Here is a 16,676-nt window from a genome sequence, read left to right on the forward strand (position 1 = left end):
ATATGATTTATTAAAATATATGATTATAAATATGTATATATATATAACTTTAAATTAAATTTTGTATTGTAATATTTCGAGTTTGAATTAACAAATAATAACGATACAATCGCTGACTATCGGGACCATATCCTTTCAAGTGACCAATCGTTCAAAGCTACGATTACCAACTTACCATTTCCGTAGTAAGACTTGCCAACGCCTCCTCGACGGTGGTAACGATTCTCCCTCCGTCATCCTGACGCTGGCTACCCCTGATCGGCGTGGTTGGGCAACCTAAAATTATCGTTAATCGTCATAGATACAAAAGAAAGGTCAGCCTGTGTCGTAGTTGCTCGATCGCCGGAGCGTGGATACGTGTTTTTTCTTTTTTTTTTTTTCTTTTCTTTTTAGCGGTAGTGTTTGAGTCGAGTAGAGTTGGCTATCTAGGGGGGAAAAATTTGGTAATTCGTAATAATCTGTTCCTCGAAAGGACCACCATCGTTTGACTATCGTCACTTTCCTTTTTTGTCTTTTGTACTCTTCACGAAAACGCGTTCTCTTCGTAACTCTCGAAAACGCACGGTGATCGAATACCTTTTTTTTCATTTTCACTTTTGTAGATGGTCCTTTCGAGATTCTGTACACAAGTACGTAAGTTATCAAGATGCAACGATAAGGAAAAAGCGTGCATCGTTCTAGTCGACGTCTACAAGTGTCAAGAAGCATGTGTAGCTAGTGTCTCACGCAACGAACTTGTATGCGAAGAGTGTTGTAGCGAAAAATCGAAAAGAGAAAATGAAAAAAGTAGAGAAGAAAGAGAGAGAGAAATTGAAACTTATCTCGAGAGCACATCCCGTTCTTGCTCTAGAAGCAATCGTAGAAAAAATAAAACGTATGTACGGGGTTTTGTAATAGAGAGTAAGGTTTCGTGTGTTCTTCCTTTTGTAATTGTCGCTTTATTGTCGCTCTCATCGTCGAGGAAAACAAAAAAAGAAAAAAAAAAAAAAAAAAGAAGAAGAAAATATCAAAGTGTTTTGACAAGACTTTCAGATCACCTAGACAGGGCTAAGAGATAATGGTTGTGTTCGATTGTGTGGTAATTATCTAAGAAAAAAAAAAAAACGATCGAAAATGCTCGCCTTCCTTTCATTTCAGCTTTTATAATATTATTGCTGTTCTGTTATTAAATCAATTAAATTATTAAAATACTTTCACGACGGACATCTTCGTAGGGGTCGACGATCGTAGAATTTAAGAGCATTTTCTATCGTGAACACTTACAGAGAATAACCTCACAGACATGGTCTAAAACATACAGGCGATGAGATTAAATTTAGGCACTGAGTTTTTATCGTCCGTTTCCTTTTTTCTTTTTTTTCTCTGGCTATGACCAATTCGTCGCACAAACTTCCGAATTCAATCGAGAACGGGTACAAATTGAGACGAAAGTCCAACAGGACACACTTTGAATTCTTCGTACAAATCAGTATCACAACGATGATCTCGCGATTAAACGAACCTCGTTAAACTAAGGTGACGAATGAGGTATACCACGGTGTGTTCTAAACGTTCTAAACTAATCTGCTGTAAAATTGAATTGCATTTGACTTTCGTAATTGCGTAACGACGTCAACACGCAAAAATGGAGTCGACGTAGGTGACAATTCACTATCTATCGCTTGCATCGTGATTACAGAAATTGTCGTTGATTATCTCGATGATTACTGTGTGTATCTGAATTAGCAGCCAACTATTAGCACGTATTTTACACATTTATTTATTAACACGGAGTGATCCTGCGTTTACAAAGAAGAGAGCATATGATATATGTAAATGGCTCGATAAAACACCTCGAACAATAATGATCATTACCGCGCGGACAACGATACATGTCTATGTTTTCGCTCGTTTCAGAACACTACCTTAAATCGTGGCACGTTAATCAGACTTCCGGTTGTTGGTGCGAGCGCCGCGTTGATTGCCCATAAATCGACACCGTTCCGACATAACCCTAATTTTAAAGTATAATCTCACTTGTTGGATCAACTTCGTACGTTCGGTCGTTTAATCATTCGACGCTATTTAAGGAGAAAAATGAGTACAGATCGTTCGATTCACGTGTGTTTCAAGCTGAGCCTTGTCTTTCTTTTTACTACGGATTAACCTAGAATCAATTTGTGTGTAATAAAATTTGGTCTGATAAAAGTATGGAAGAAGGAACAAAGTTCTTGTACACCTCGAAAAATCAGCAATTACTGTCAAATGAATAAATTATACATCATAATCACTCGTCAAACTGTAGAAGTATTATTGTACTCGTGGAGTATTAATAATTACTTTATAGCCTTGCTGGTACAAGTACAGGTACAATACTGTAATTTTACGTGAATAGAAACAGACTTGTTGTAAAACGTACGAAAATTTACACCGTTCGATTATTCCATTTCAAGACAAAAGACACCAAAATTCCACTCCAACTCAATTTCTCCCAAAGGGACCATAAATCAACAGGGCAATCAAAGGGACGGTCACGCCCGATGCAAATCCTTTCGCCGCGAAGGTCGACGAGAATAAGAATAAGAGCACGGAGAATAAGAAGAAGAAGAAGAAGAATAAGAAGAAGAACAGAACGAAGGGATCCTCGAGGCACGTTGTGGCGAACCTTCAGGTGGCGTAGTAGATGTTGAGCGCGTACGGGAACTTACCTGCGTCACCGCTGCTCGAGCTCTCGGTGAAAGACGGCGTGCCTTCTGTCCAGGTAGGCGTTGAACCCTCGGCACTGCCCGCCGGTGGTGTCCAGGTCAAACCGCCGCCGCCACGACTGCTGCCACCGCTTTCCACGCTCAGCGAAGACTTCGTTTCCCTGCCGCCGCTTCCGCTTCCGCTACCGCTGCTCTCCAAGTGCACGTCCGATATGCTGAAATATTGGTATCACGAGGGATTAAAAGTCTAAAAGTTACGTGAATTTCGAAACTTTGATTGTCGAACAAAATAAATAATTGACGTCGATCAAAATAATTGAAGGTTTTGACGTATAAAGGAAAGGAGTGTCGATAATTTACTTAAATATCGTATTAGTTTAATATGCAACAGAACTCTGTTTGTACGAGTTCCATTTACCTGCGAGCCGAATTTCAGTCATCGTGCGTCAGTTAAATTAGAGTTGGCTAACTGGCGGCCCGTGAGTCGCCCTCTACTTTCCTGATCGTCAGCATTACCCCCTCCACTGCGTCGATCTCTCCGCTTGCTTGGTAGGGAAACCAACAGACTGAGAGAGTGGACAGATGGATGCTGTGGAGGGGATAGCGCTAGCTAAGAGGAAAGTAGGGGCAAAAGCCGCCAGTTAGCCACCTCTGAATTAAATAAACTCTTCATTTATTTGAATTCATACTACATTCCAACTGTTTTATCGCAGATCCTTAAGAGCATGCTCCTTAGGAGCATTCCTCTCTCAAACTCTATATTATATAGTGTTATTCTGCGATAAAACTTGACTTCTACGAACGAGTGGCAAATCACTGGTAGGGGAAGAATAAAAGTTGGCTCACCTCACGGCATCGTGATAAGTCTTTGTGAGGGTGACGTGGTGCACAACCTTGTTCTGCTTGGACTGAGCACTGCTTAGACTGCTGGTTAAGATGGTGGTCGGTGCACCCTGTTGAAGTTGACCGCCAGAAGCCAGGGTTTGGTCGTTTGAGCGCACTGCATCGTCAAAGGGCGGGGGCGGGGTGGAACAAGTGGAGGGAAGGGTGCCACCTACAAAAAGCGCACTACAGTTAGCCCTAATGAACACAGTATAATGTGCTTGCTTCGTCGTCAAGGGTTCTAAGGACGGGGGTGGGTCGTTAGCGTGAGAAGGCCTTGCTGCTCGTCGTAGGCCAAAAAATAAAGAAGAAAAAAGAAAGAAAAAACTATTTCCAAGAATCTTTCAGAAACTCTTATCAAATTTCACAATACAGATATCTTTATATTTCCTACGTCGTGTTCAAGCAAACAAATTAAGATTATTAATGTCGCATTTTTTCATTTGCCTTTACTTCGTGTAAAATACTTAGGAACGTAAGTCCACGATGAAAATCTTGCATGTTCGTGGCATGTTTGTTCGGTTAAAAAATAGGTGTAAAAAATTGTGAACTGTACTTTCCCAACAGGGGATTAGAAAAGGGTTCGAATACTATCTACTTGAGACGCTGCGTTACCAATAATCACAGTAAGCAGTCGCTAAAGAGTAGCGACACGAGCATTTCTAACGTTTACCAAACAATAAACGGTGCGTATTACGACTCTATTGCACAAGCGTGCTCTGACAAATTATTTTTTGTCATTCAATCCGTCAAATGGTTTTGCCAGGGGCGTTGCAAATGCCGGTGTGAATGATCGTAACGTTAGAAATTGGTCAGCACTTCCTACTGAAGTCAGTTCGAATAAGCCATTCCAACTCGAATGTTATGGTACAGAGACAGTTAACAATACACAATATTAAAGCTACATCTACTTGTGTCTACAGAGGTGCACAAACAGCAAACTACTTAGCCAGCATGTCACAAGGCAGATCGATAGTTCGTTTGAAAAAAAAAAAAAAAGGGTATTTGCACTGTAGATAGTACATTCGTGCGAACGTCCCTTTATTGTGGATTTACAGAGAGCACACCATACAAACACACCGATAAGGCTCCGCGTTCCGTTCAGACGACGAAATGACGTTTCAACGGGGTTAAAACTTTTCAAATGTATTATTTTTCAGATATAGACGTAACTGTCCTTGATTCTTTCCTTGTCAACTCGTCGCAGACAACCAAGTGTCCAAGTTAGAGCAAAATGTTCTAAGCTTCCAGAAGATATGAAAAATTTCTAGTATACATATCGAAATATTTACTCTTACTGCGAATGTTCGAAGGATATTTTAAGGAAAGAGAGAAACTTCTAAAAAGTTGCCTACGAAGTACTAAATTAATAATATTTTATCAGGTGTTGAACAAGTACCGAATGACAGTATAATGAAATTTATCGGATAATATTTAAAAACTGTTTCTCCATTTTTTTTTTCTCTATATAAATAAATTCCGTCTAATTCGCGAGTTACGTCCATTCTTTTTTTTTACATCGGTCCTAACAACGGATAAAAGATCGCTACGCATGCAGGAGTACACTGGAATCGAGAGAAGAAAGTAACCAATTCTTACACGCACTACATTCGCAAACGTGGAACCTCTGCGTGCCGGGGACAGTCGGTTCCCGATAATACGAACGATACCTCGTCGACGCCATAAAATCGACGATGATACGGCATCGAGTTCAGAGTACACGATAAAACAGTAACGACAAAGTGCATCATCTAGTGGTAGAAAATACGTAAAACATTAAAGCTACCAGCTCCTTCGTTCTCATAGACGTAACAGTGGGAAAAAATATTTCTTGTTTCTGCATGTGAGTCATTTTCTAGTCAACGTCAAGGTTAATGTTACAAACTGACTGAGGTCGTGAGAGAGATCGAGTGATGAGAGATGAATGAAACAGAAACTGAGTAACTCGAGGTGTATTTGCGCATGCAGGAGAGAAACGTTTTATTTCAGAGTATATGGTCAGCCAGAGTGTTTCCACGTTCCCGATCGAATCTTCCTTCTTCCCGCGAGATCTGCGATCGTCTTTGACCTGAGTTTTCCATCGAAATATTGTACATATTCTGGTCCCTTTGTAAATTGATAAAGTAGGCGATAAAGTTTGGTTCTGTCTCGTCTACAGCCTTCTCTTTGGAGATCTTTTGTAGCCGTGCAAGAAGGAACTATTGGGTATCAGAATGCGTTCCGATTCATCAGGTTTGATCGGAGACTCCAGAACGTTGACCTTCTCATTCTTATTCTTGGTCAGTCGCTCGCCAGAGATGGGATTTCCGATCTGATCACTTGCTCCATCTACTTGAACTTTATCAGATACCATGAGATTTTTATCAACTTGAATATCGCCACTCTCTCGGAGCTGCTCGGACGAATAAACTGTCTGGATGCTCTTCAATTTGATCGGAACTTCCTCGTCAACTTTCGTCACCAAGAAGCTTCTCTTATCGCCTCTGTGAACAATCGTTTGCCTCTCACTTTCCAACGTTTTCACATCGGGTTCGCTGTTACCATAACCAGGATTCAAAGACGTCACCTTCTTTCGCTCGAGATCTTCAAAGTTATCGTTCGTTCTGAGAAAAGCTTGCGCCCCGGGTGGCGACGGCTCGGGAGCCAGCTTCTTCTTCCTCTGAGCAGACTTCTCTCTGATTTTCCTCAACAACTTGCTGTCTCTTCTCCGCTCCATCAGCCTCTGAATTTCGATCCTCTTCTCAGGAAGCTTCTCCTGCGGCTTGCTCGTCGTAGCGATCGACCTAGGAACTACGGTTCTCTCCTCGACCTTGCTTCTTTGGGTGATGGCCGCGATGGTGGCGATCGAGGCCTCGAGCTCCCTCTGTTTCCTCTTCATTCGCTCGTAGTACGTCTCCGAGTGTTTCTTGTCCTTGCGCGACATCTTGTAGTTCATTAGCTCTGGTCTAGACGCCGGGTTCAAGAAGTACGTGAACTTGGCCATGTGCTCGGCTCTCGAGCTCGCGGTTCCCCTCCTCCTCTCCTCCTCGCTGGCTGCGGCAGCCTCGCGATTCGTCCCCTCTGCTGCTCGCTTGAAGTTCCCTCTCTCGGGCCTGAACGGGTACGGGCTGGTTCTGATCACGTACGAACCGTCGACCTCCTCCACGCTCACGAATTCCTCCTCCTCTTGGTAGAAATCCTCGACCGGCTGCCAGCGGTTGTTGTTCCAACGCGTTGTCCTCGGCGTTGCTCGTTCCTCGTGGATGCTCTCGAAGGCTGCCGCCATCAGGTCTCTCGTTCGTTCGTAGAACGCCAGGCTCTCGTATCGCGGTGGTAAGTACGCGGGAGTCAATGTTCGCGCATGCAACGTCGCGTCGGTGGTATCGGATGTACAAGTGTTAGAATCGGGGTGATAGTTTGCGATGTTGTCGACAGTCGTGGCGGTGATAGTAGTAGTAGTGGTGGTGGTACCAGCGGAGAAGAGCAAAGAAGAGGTAGTAGTACACGTAGCAGCGACAGAGTAGTTAGTAGTAGTAGTAGTAGTAGTAGTAGTAGTAGTAGAAGTAGTGACGGCGGGCGCAGCAGAAACGGTAGAAGTAGAAATGTAATCGGGTGCAGGGAGATGGTGCAGGATGCTCGAACTTTCATGCAAGCGGTATCTCGTGATTATGGCTGCTTCGTCACCTCGGCTGGACGCCATCGAGGACGTGGATGTGGCCGTTGCAGGGCCACGGTGCTCCTCGGAGGACCTCGCGGTCCTCGATTGACCGGTGCCTCTCGGAGGGACGGGGGGTGGAATCTTGCCGGAGGGTACCAGATTCGGATTCGGTGGACTGGCGGCGGTCCTGCCCTTCAGTACCGCTGGATAGCTCGTGACCTTGGCCGCTGAGGTCGTCACCGGTTGCTCTTGATGAGGGATTGGGCCTGGACCGGCGGCCAAGGTCAACGGAGGCGGGCTCACCGGGCCCGAGGCGAAGTTCACCGGGGTGGAAGTGGCGATCGGCGCCGAACCGGTCGACATCACCGTGCTGGTCGTGCTGATCGCAGGGTCTGTCGGGGTCACTGTTTTTTTTCCGGCGGCGGTTCCCAACGGCGTCGGCCGGAAACGGGCCGGATTCGAACGCCACGAGGGTTGCGCGTGCAGCGGCAACGGTGATCGAGTCGGGATAAAGAGACAGAGAGAGACAGAGAGACGGGGACAGACAGAAACAGAGAAGCTGGGTGAGTGAGAGGTCGTGTGGCGATACGAATCGTGCAACGTTGCTTCGACCAACCGAAAGGATCTTTTGTTCGCGCGTCGCGTGCGCCACTTAATATTTACGATGATTCATTTTCAGTCGCAGACTTTCTACGAAAAACGTCTCAGGCAGCCCTCGCGCGATAAATTCTGTACGGTGTAGGGGTAGAATTCGAAGCAACGTGGCATCGCTCGTTCAGAGAGAAAATATTTAATACGCAACGGTATAACAACGGGTGTGGCTACGATTCAAAACTTGTTTTATCATTGACAAATAAGATCGATTCAGTAATATCTCTCTATCACATACATCACGTTCCTGTTACTATTTCCACTTATTTTTTTTTTTTTTTTTTCTTTCCACCGTACTGGATGCAACAGAAATCTTCGAGGAATTGGACAAGTTAAATCGACACAAGAAAGACCGCGGTGGTAACCATCAGAATATATATTAAACGGATATTAGGAAAATAAGTGATCGTATGAGACTCACCAGCCTTCGTGGGTGACGTAGCATGCATTGTCGAAGTTCCGGTTGTCGGCACCGCTAAACCACCATACAACACCATGTACCATTACCGTATCACCATATGTGCGACTCTTGATCGGACAGAGAAACTTCCGGATCCTTTCCCACTCGGATCTTTGTTCCTCGCACAACGAACAAAACGCACGCGTCCACTTTTCATTGTTCTCATTGTCAGCGATTATCGCTTCCGCGTCGACTTTTATTGTTCTCGGATTTTCAAAGTCTCTCTGTCCAGTCACGGATCGAAGGTGTCCCGAAATAAAACAGGGATTCGAGCAAGGGACGTTCGAGGCAAAACAAAGAAAGAAGAGAGAGAAAGAACAAGAGTGAAAGAGAGATAGGGATTCGATGATCGGAATGCGCGCATTCGACTGACATTCACGATAGAAAGCTGTATACGTACGCTCGTTGTGTCTGCAGACAGAATCGAAAAATGGGGTTTCGAAGGAACGGATTGGCAGGCGGATGTAGAAGCCGCAAATATTCTCGACATGTATTTTCTCGATGTATACGCAACAATACATACAACGATAGAATCGAATCGCAAATCGTTGTTTCGTTTTTCAATCGTTTTAGCTTCATCGTCGACGATTTGTTAAATCGACGTTATCCACTGCGTCATTCACGGATTCACGATTATAGGTAGGTACCGTAGGCAGCGCGGTGTGATTACTTCAAAGTTCGTCGTTTGAATTTATACGTAGTCAAATGAGAATGAAATTGAGACGGGAACGATACTATTTCCCAGTTTTACTCGTACGAGATGATCATGCTTAACCCTGCGGAGATCGCGATCTATTTGCGTTTCTTAAAAAAAAAAGAAAGAAAAAAACCAGATTGTTAGATCAATCTAATCTGTCTTTGTACATTCTCAATCCTTTCTCCTTTTTCCCTAATCCTTTACTGTCGCGCCCTACTTACCCTTACCTTCGTTTCTTTTCTTTCGTTCCCTGTTAGTTTCGTCTGCTATCCACTTTTTCTACTTTTCCATGCTGTCCCCTCCCCTATTCACTTCCCATTTTCTCTTTCCCAACTTCTCGAGGTATCTGCGTCTAGGCATAATTTTCAATTACCGCCGGATCCTCGCGTGCGACTGTCAGGCGAGCCGCGACCTCCGCAGGGTTAATAGGATCGTAGAATAATGGATTACCTGCCAACACGGACGTACGAATAGGCGGCACGTGGAACCAACACGTGGAAAGCACGCGCGAGCAATCTTCGTAAAAGCGGCAGAGTATGTCTTGTCAAAGGGAACGGCTGATAAGGGACGGTGGTTCAATGGTATTTCGTGGCACCGTCGCAGACAGGGATCGTGGTGAACGTTTTGGACACGGGGAACTTTGGTATGCCGGATCTAAGTTTATTGTACTGATCGCTGTGCCTGGCTACACATGTGAAATTCAGCGCAAAGCCAATAATGAAATCGTGGAATATATATATATATATCTCCGTTCGTATATATCATCCGCACGACCTTCGGACCGCGTTCGATCTCTCGACCGGCGATAACTTGAGGACAGCCTCTCTCCTCTTGCAACAATCTTGTATCAGAGAAATATCGAAAGGAGGATTTTTTTAACGGGCAAAGGAAATTTATTCTCTCAGTAAATTTTAGTATTCTTACGTTGCAACTTTCTAGATAGTTCTCTAGCTGAAGTTTGAACTAGCTCGAGTTTTTTGTAATATGCGAGCTGTCTCAACAAGAAAATGTCGATCATCGAACCGGCCCGGAAATCGTTGAACCAGTGGTGATCGTGAGACCACGCGAAGCGTACGAAACGGATCAATAGTAACAGATATCCGAGAGAAAAAAAAAAAAAAAAAAATAAAGGAAAAAAAAGAAAAAAGAAAGAAGAATATAAATTGTTCAACGAGTATATATATAAACCATCGAACAAACTCACCGGTTGAATCGAAGTCGCCGTCCAGGGGCCTGAGAGGCCTGGTGATGCTTTTTCTCTTCGACGGGGAATGTTTCAATGCTGAAACACAAATCGACACGTTGTTAGTACACGTCGTAGTCGTGACGCGCGCGGGGCGCGAGGGATTGCAAGAAACATCGATAATACTCATGGAAGTCGGAACGATTAATTGGAGAAGAGTTTCAGAAACTATGGTGCCTATGTATCGTAAAAAGGGGGTTTTATCAAACGAGTTAACGCTACAAAAGCTGACGTCAGTACCGTAGCAAGTGTTAGCTTATGCGTGAAGCGTCGTACTTTGTTTCGAGAAAGTTACCTCGCCGCGCTTCGTATAGTAAACGCTTCGTGTGTATATCCGCGGGACGTGTTACGCACGCGTTTATTGCGTCACGGGCTTTCTATTTTCGCACCGTAACATCGCAATTAACACGCCCTAGAGATCGTTCGGGAATCGTTATCGTCTCGATGCCGACTCGTGGAGCAAGTCGCGGTACTCGTAACTACGAGATGAAGCAAATTCAGTACAAACGAGAACTGTGGGCAAAGTTTAATAATTTTTGGCAAAAATGATTTCACCGGGTTCTTTCGATTAATCCTCTGCGATCCTGCCTCGACATTTTATTACGTTCGATTTTCTCTAGAGTTTTTCAATAGACGAAATTATACTTTTCTTACATCGTAAAAAAACAGAAATATATATACATATATTATTCCAAAGATATATGCAAAATTCTATCTAAAGTAAGTACACTGCTACAAGCTAAGATCAACAGCTTTCAAAGACGGACCAGTTGGAACGAAAATGTCGAGCCCAGACCGCAAGGGGTTGGCTTCTTGAATTCATGAAAATGTCCAATTCATTTCCCACTAACTGCCACGTGAAGTGAAGTCTCGCTACAGCACTGTCTGCCACGACTACGTCTAACAAACTCCTCGGCAACGTCCGGAGCTACGCTTCTTTGATCTCTCTACGGCTATCGGACAGGGACAGGCGTAAACGACGAAACTACTATTGCAAAACGGGGGAGGAATTATCTTTCCCCCTCGTCTCTATTCGTCTAATCACCTCTTCAATCTCTACCGTACGTATAATCGTAAATGAGTCTAGTAAAACAGTCTAGTTCGACACAACACCAAAAGCTTCTCTCATCGTTCCCTCTTACGTTCGATCTGAACCGCGAGAGGGTTGCCTTTTGATCCTTCCTTGTAATTCTCACCAGATCGTGCGTGTCACTACAGTCTCCTCGTCGTATACAAGTATAAAGTACATGCCTCTGTATGTATATATGTGCAATACAATATACGTACATGAACACACAACGTGGCGTTCGCAGACGGGTTCGTTCGATTTCTCGCGATCGGTGAGCATCGTTTCTAATCGGTCGAACACGCGTGACCGCGAGAGGAGGGGGGGGGGGGGCTCTACTGGCTTCTATCGGACTGTCTATGCGCCGTGCACGTTGTGTTCAGGTCTGATTCGAATCCGGACAACGAAGTTAACTAGAACGAGCCCGCGTGTCTCGACCATGTGCTACGAATCTATGGAAAATTATTCTGATATACGGGATGGGGAGAGACAGACGAACTAAGCAGAGCTAAGGCACGCAACCGAGGCGCTCCTTTCCTTTCTTGAACATCGTTGATGTTCCTCACTCTGAAGAGAATTTTGCTCCGTCGAGCAATTTCAATTCGCATCGTACACAGAGTGTTCGCGCTATTAGCTCTCGGCGATTAATAGACTTGCGAGAAAGACGAGGAAGAGGGAAAAATTGTCGTTCTACGATGGTCCGAATTGATACTTGAAATTTCTCGTGGCCTTTGTGTGTTTTTGTTTTCTTGTGACGAGACTCTTTCTGATGATCTTAAATGTCTGAAACAACAGAGTTTCGTTTATTAAACGTATCTCTACAGTCAGTAGTTGCGTCTCGGTAGTCGAACTTTCAATTATGTCAATTAAACAATATCCATAGTCTCGCTAATTACATCGGTCTTGCGCAATATAATTACTCAAATATTTTTTCTCACAAATCACACTACTTGCAAGAGACGATTAATATCGCGAACAGCCTGTATACCTCTGTAAGAAAAAAAAAAATAATAATAATAAACGAACGAAGGTGCGCTTAACTCCGTTGTCCCCTGTTTTTTTTTTTCACGCTACCTAAAGTGTGCTTTACGCTAAGAAAACGGGGGGCCAGGGTGTGTGATTATGCGAACATATATGGTGCATGTATGTGCACGTTACGCTCTAGACAAAAATATTCCTAGCGAAAATTCGGGTGTACGTCATCCAGTTCGGTGATTAACGAACGTAAAGAAGTTCGGGGCGCGACTAAGAAACGGGATCGGAGATTGATTCTTCCAGATGCTTTTTTTTTTTTTTTTCGAGAGGAGGGTGACCTAGATTCGCGCGGAAAAGAAAGAGAGGGCCATTGATCAAGAGATTGGGTAGTTGCTTGGTGTACTTGAGAAAATTGTGAACGTGTCGGAGCTTAAAAAGAGAAGGAGAGAAAGAGACAAGTGCGAGAAAGTGAGATAACAACGACTGGGGGGTAGAGAATTCGAATTCAGGCACACAGATCTCACGATGCATCGCAACAAGCAATAGAGAAACCGAGGGTGAAAAAACTTCGTTCGAATTTTTCTGTACAACTTTCTGTATACACTCCTTTCTTTTGCCAACTATACACGAGATCGCTTCGATCGATATATACGATGAACACACAAACACGTAATTTATTTCTAATTCATTTTCGAAGCTTTCAATAACACACTTTCCTCGATATAATCAGCAAAAATGTTTGGAGTGTATATCATACATATGTACACGTATAAAAGTCGAGAAATGCAATATATCTAAGGTCACATCTACAAGATCAAACGCATGTACACGTGTTCGTATGATGTTGAAAAGTTCGACTAGAGATACTAGGTGAGAAAGACAATCAAAGAAGCGTTGCAGAAGATGAACACCGTTCGAATGTAAGTTTTCTATTTGGAAAAGAGAGCGTTCCGTGAGAATGGAAGAAAGTGAACAAGTGGCAAAAATACAAAGTGAGATTAGATTAAAGTAACGAGGAAAGAAAAATCAAAAATGACTTCAAACTCACAAACAATAAGCGCATCACAGAAGAACAACGTTATGCACAACACTCACAGGGAACAGATCTCGTATTTACACGCAGTTTCATTCGAACTTCGTCGTTTCAAAGTCAAGATTGTATTAATAAGAAAAGGAAAGAAAAAGGTTGCAATGGGAACATTTTGCACTTACAGTCTTATCCTATTTACCAGTGCATCTTACATACAACACCTTACATCTACGGCTTCAGAAAAGAAAAAGAAAGAATAAAAAAAAAAAAGAAAAAAAGAATGAAATTGGTTTCACATGCCAGACAGCAGGTACAAGAACAGTATTCTAGGAAAAAACCAGTACTCTCAACGTTCTACGTAAAGTATCTGTGGCTACTTGAATGTCGAAATATAGAAAAAACTCACTTTGAGCAAAGACTGTATTTGAGCGAGAAAACAGAAAAGCGTCTAAATTAGTTGAGGTTCGACCAGAGGCACATAGAAAGAATGTTAATAATTAGTAGAAAAGGGAACAGTTTACTGGAAAAGAAAGAGAAGTTCGCGGGGTCAGAAAAAAAAACTCAGAATAAAAACGAAAAACCAGCAACACGACGATAGAAAAATATTATAGAGCAATTCAAGGGACTCGAAGGAACAACAAACCAGATCGACACCAGAAACAGAGAGAGAGAGAGGTAGAGAAAAAACGTGTACGCATAGATACAAGCAGTTAAAAAATATAACCATCGACGTTATATTATTTTAGAGGAAGAGAGAGAGAGAAAGAGAGAAATATTAAAAGAAAAAAGTTAAGAGATAAATAAAGAGAAAAAGAGAAATAAAAAAACAAACATACGTACAACTATACAAAAATGGACAGACAGATGGACGAACAGACAGGCAAAGTTACCTATGTAGCTGGTGACGAGGTTACGGAATTTGCGATGATTCCCCTTAATCTCAGGCAGGTCCACTTTTGGTATTCGATTTTCGAGTTTCGATCGGTAGCAGGTCAGATCAGGTCATTGGGGGTTGACACGAAAAGAAGTGCACGGGACACAAAAACATCAACATTTAGCTAACTCCGTACTTAAGACATCTTTTATATATACCGGAATTATTAAAACGATCGATAGATCATAGGGACTGCCGAGAATCAAAATAGCAACATAATAGGAAAGCGGGGTTTACGTTCTTGCCTCGAAATGGAATTATAGATGAGAGACAGAAAGAGAAAGAGAGAGAGAGAGAAAGAGAGGGAGAAAAGCAACGATAAGAGTACCATTCATGATCATGTGAATGATTAAGTGGTCAAACAAATAAATACAGTGTGCCATTATACGTTTTTCGCGAATTATTAATTTACATTTCGGGGATTCTGGTGAACGATGAAAGGTCCCGATTATTCGAACAACGCATTGTAAATACGTTCCTTTCGATTTATATATGTTGCATATCTCTTTTAACTGGGAGACTTGAACTCGCGAAACATTGACCTGGATATCAATCGCAGTAATACCGAGACGATCTGTTTTTCATTTTAAACAGTGCCTCGTTAGTCGCGCCATGGCGTTTCTCGAGAAATAACTACGATTCTACGTTGCTAACTGCTTGGCTAATCTGAAAGTTATCTTAAGACTCAATTTTGATTGGCTTTTTAAAAATTTAACTACAATTTCTCGTATTATATTCATATTAAATCAGATGTTTTTAGGATTAATAATGACGGCGCCTTAATAAACAGATCGTGTAATTCCGAATTCGTTCGAATAATCCAGATTTTCACGCGAGATATCTATTAAAACATACAGTAACGTGTCTTTAGAATGAAATACAAAAGTTAAGGTAAAGTCAAACAAGTTGATCGTTTCAGTCGAACGAAAGATTGAAAGAAAAGAAAAAAAGAGAACAAAGAGTAAAAAGAATCTTTTTACGGTGGGAAAAATGTCGAAGGCGAAGAGGGAGGGGATCGATAAAAAAAATCGTCTCGTGGATCTTTTTCTGATCTTTTTCATGGATTCCGTGTCATGGTAATCGCATCGCAAAGTACACGTGGTAAACAAGTGGCAATTAAAACCCAAACGTTGTATATAGGTTGAAACACAAACAACAAACACACCGCACGATACGATCTATTTAAGACAGTACATAAAGTGTGTCGCGCGACGATATAGTGCAGAAAATAAAATTTTATAGATGAGAGTCGATAACTACGGATGAAGGAAACGTGAAGAGTTACAGTAGACGATGAAATAGTAATTCGGTAATGATGTAGCGGTAGAGCAGTAATATAGTGGTCATGGTAAATAGTAATGGGAATATTAACTAGATAAGAGAAATCTCGATAGGACAAGAGAAAAGAAGAAGAAGAAAAAAGTAAATGAAAAAGTAAAACGTAATATGTTTACGGGTAGGCTTTATAAATGAAATGAAGTTGTAAACAGCGAAAATGTTTATTGCAAAATATATAAATATGTACATTGGTGTCCACGTTGAGCTGATAGCTGAATATTTTCACAATAAAGAAGAACGTGTGTGTGTGTGTGTGTGTGTGTGTATTCTACTTCTACCATTTAATTCTCTCTCATACTCTCACTCTTTCTCTCTCGTATACTCTCTCCGATACATCCATGTCGTACCAACTAGCTTTGCCAAAATATACTCGACTGTACACGCCGTAAAGGATCCTTCTAAGTTTAAACAATAGATCGCACAAAATTATTGTATAATAACCAGCGACGCTTAAAAATTATTACAATAAATAAATATATATATATATGTATATATATATTTATATATAATAGATGTATAAAAATTTATAATCTCTTTTTCTGGAACTGTATGTCATTAACAAATTTCATGCCTAGCATTATAGGAATTAAATTCGCATGTGGTTTGTCAGAACGAAATCTTGTGCGATCTATTACATTGTTTCGATAGCAGGTTTCGACAAATCGTCAATGATTGCTTTCTCGCGTGTTCGTAAAATAGAAACCTCTATAATCACGAGCCATTTACTATTCTGTACGCTACTAGGAACACGTGGAAATAGTTTTACACAAAACTTTGGCACGTTCGTACGTTAATGATTAAGGAACTTCGACGATGAAAAACTTGATTGAAAATCACTTCATACACGTACGGTAAGCTACATACGTTGTCAAAAATTTTACTCATATGGAACGGCCAGGTCCTCTTTCTAGCGACAGAAATGTTGTGAAATTATCTTTACAATGATACGCTTCCAGCAAAAATCTTAGATTTAATGAACCCGGTTTTCCTTTCTTTCTTTCTTTTTTTTTTTTTTTTTTTTTTTTTTTTTTTTTCGCGTACAAGGCACATAGCTCTCGTTCGAACACTGAAAACTATTC

General features: G+C 42.0%; 1 protein-coding gene across 17 annotated transcripts in view; it reads right to left on the reverse strand.

The window, feature by feature from the left end:
- LOC122529246 (phosphatidylinositol 4-phosphate 5-kinase type-1 alpha) overlaps positions 1-16,676 on the reverse strand; it is a 35,216-nt gene that overhangs the window by 11,137 nt on the left and 7,403 nt on the right. For 7 of the 17 annotated variants that reach the window (XM_043655156.1, XM_043655145.1, XM_043655143.1 and 4 more), the window contains exons 11-18: positions 14,216-14,278; positions 13,732-13,743; positions 10,216-10,293; positions 8,276-8,329; positions 7,230-7,607; positions 3,531-3,738; positions 2,688-2,899; positions 176-276 (exon numbers count right to left, since the gene is read on the reverse strand). In XM_043655156.1, the coding sequence (XP_043511091.1) occupies positions 176-276; positions 2,688-2,899; positions 3,531-3,738; positions 7,230-7,607; positions 8,276-8,329; positions 10,216-10,293; positions 13,732-13,743; positions 14,216-14,278 (1,106 nt within the window). The remainder of the gene's footprint in view (positions 1-175; positions 277-2,687; positions 2,900-3,530; positions 3,739-7,229; positions 7,608-8,275; positions 8,330-10,215; positions 10,294-13,731; positions 13,744-14,215; positions 14,279-16,676) is intronic. The other 10 variants (XM_043655149.1, XM_043655148.1, XM_043655146.1 and 7 more) reach the window with 7 other exon arrangements.

Source organism: Frieseomelitta varia, unplaced genomic scaffold (assembly GCF_011392965.1).
Source record: "Frieseomelitta varia isolate USP_RPSP 00005682 unplaced genomic scaffold, Fvar_1.2 scaffold_281, whole genome shotgun sequence".
Classification (NCBI taxonomy): Eukaryota; Metazoa; Arthropoda; class Insecta; order Hymenoptera; family Apidae; genus Frieseomelitta; species Frieseomelitta varia.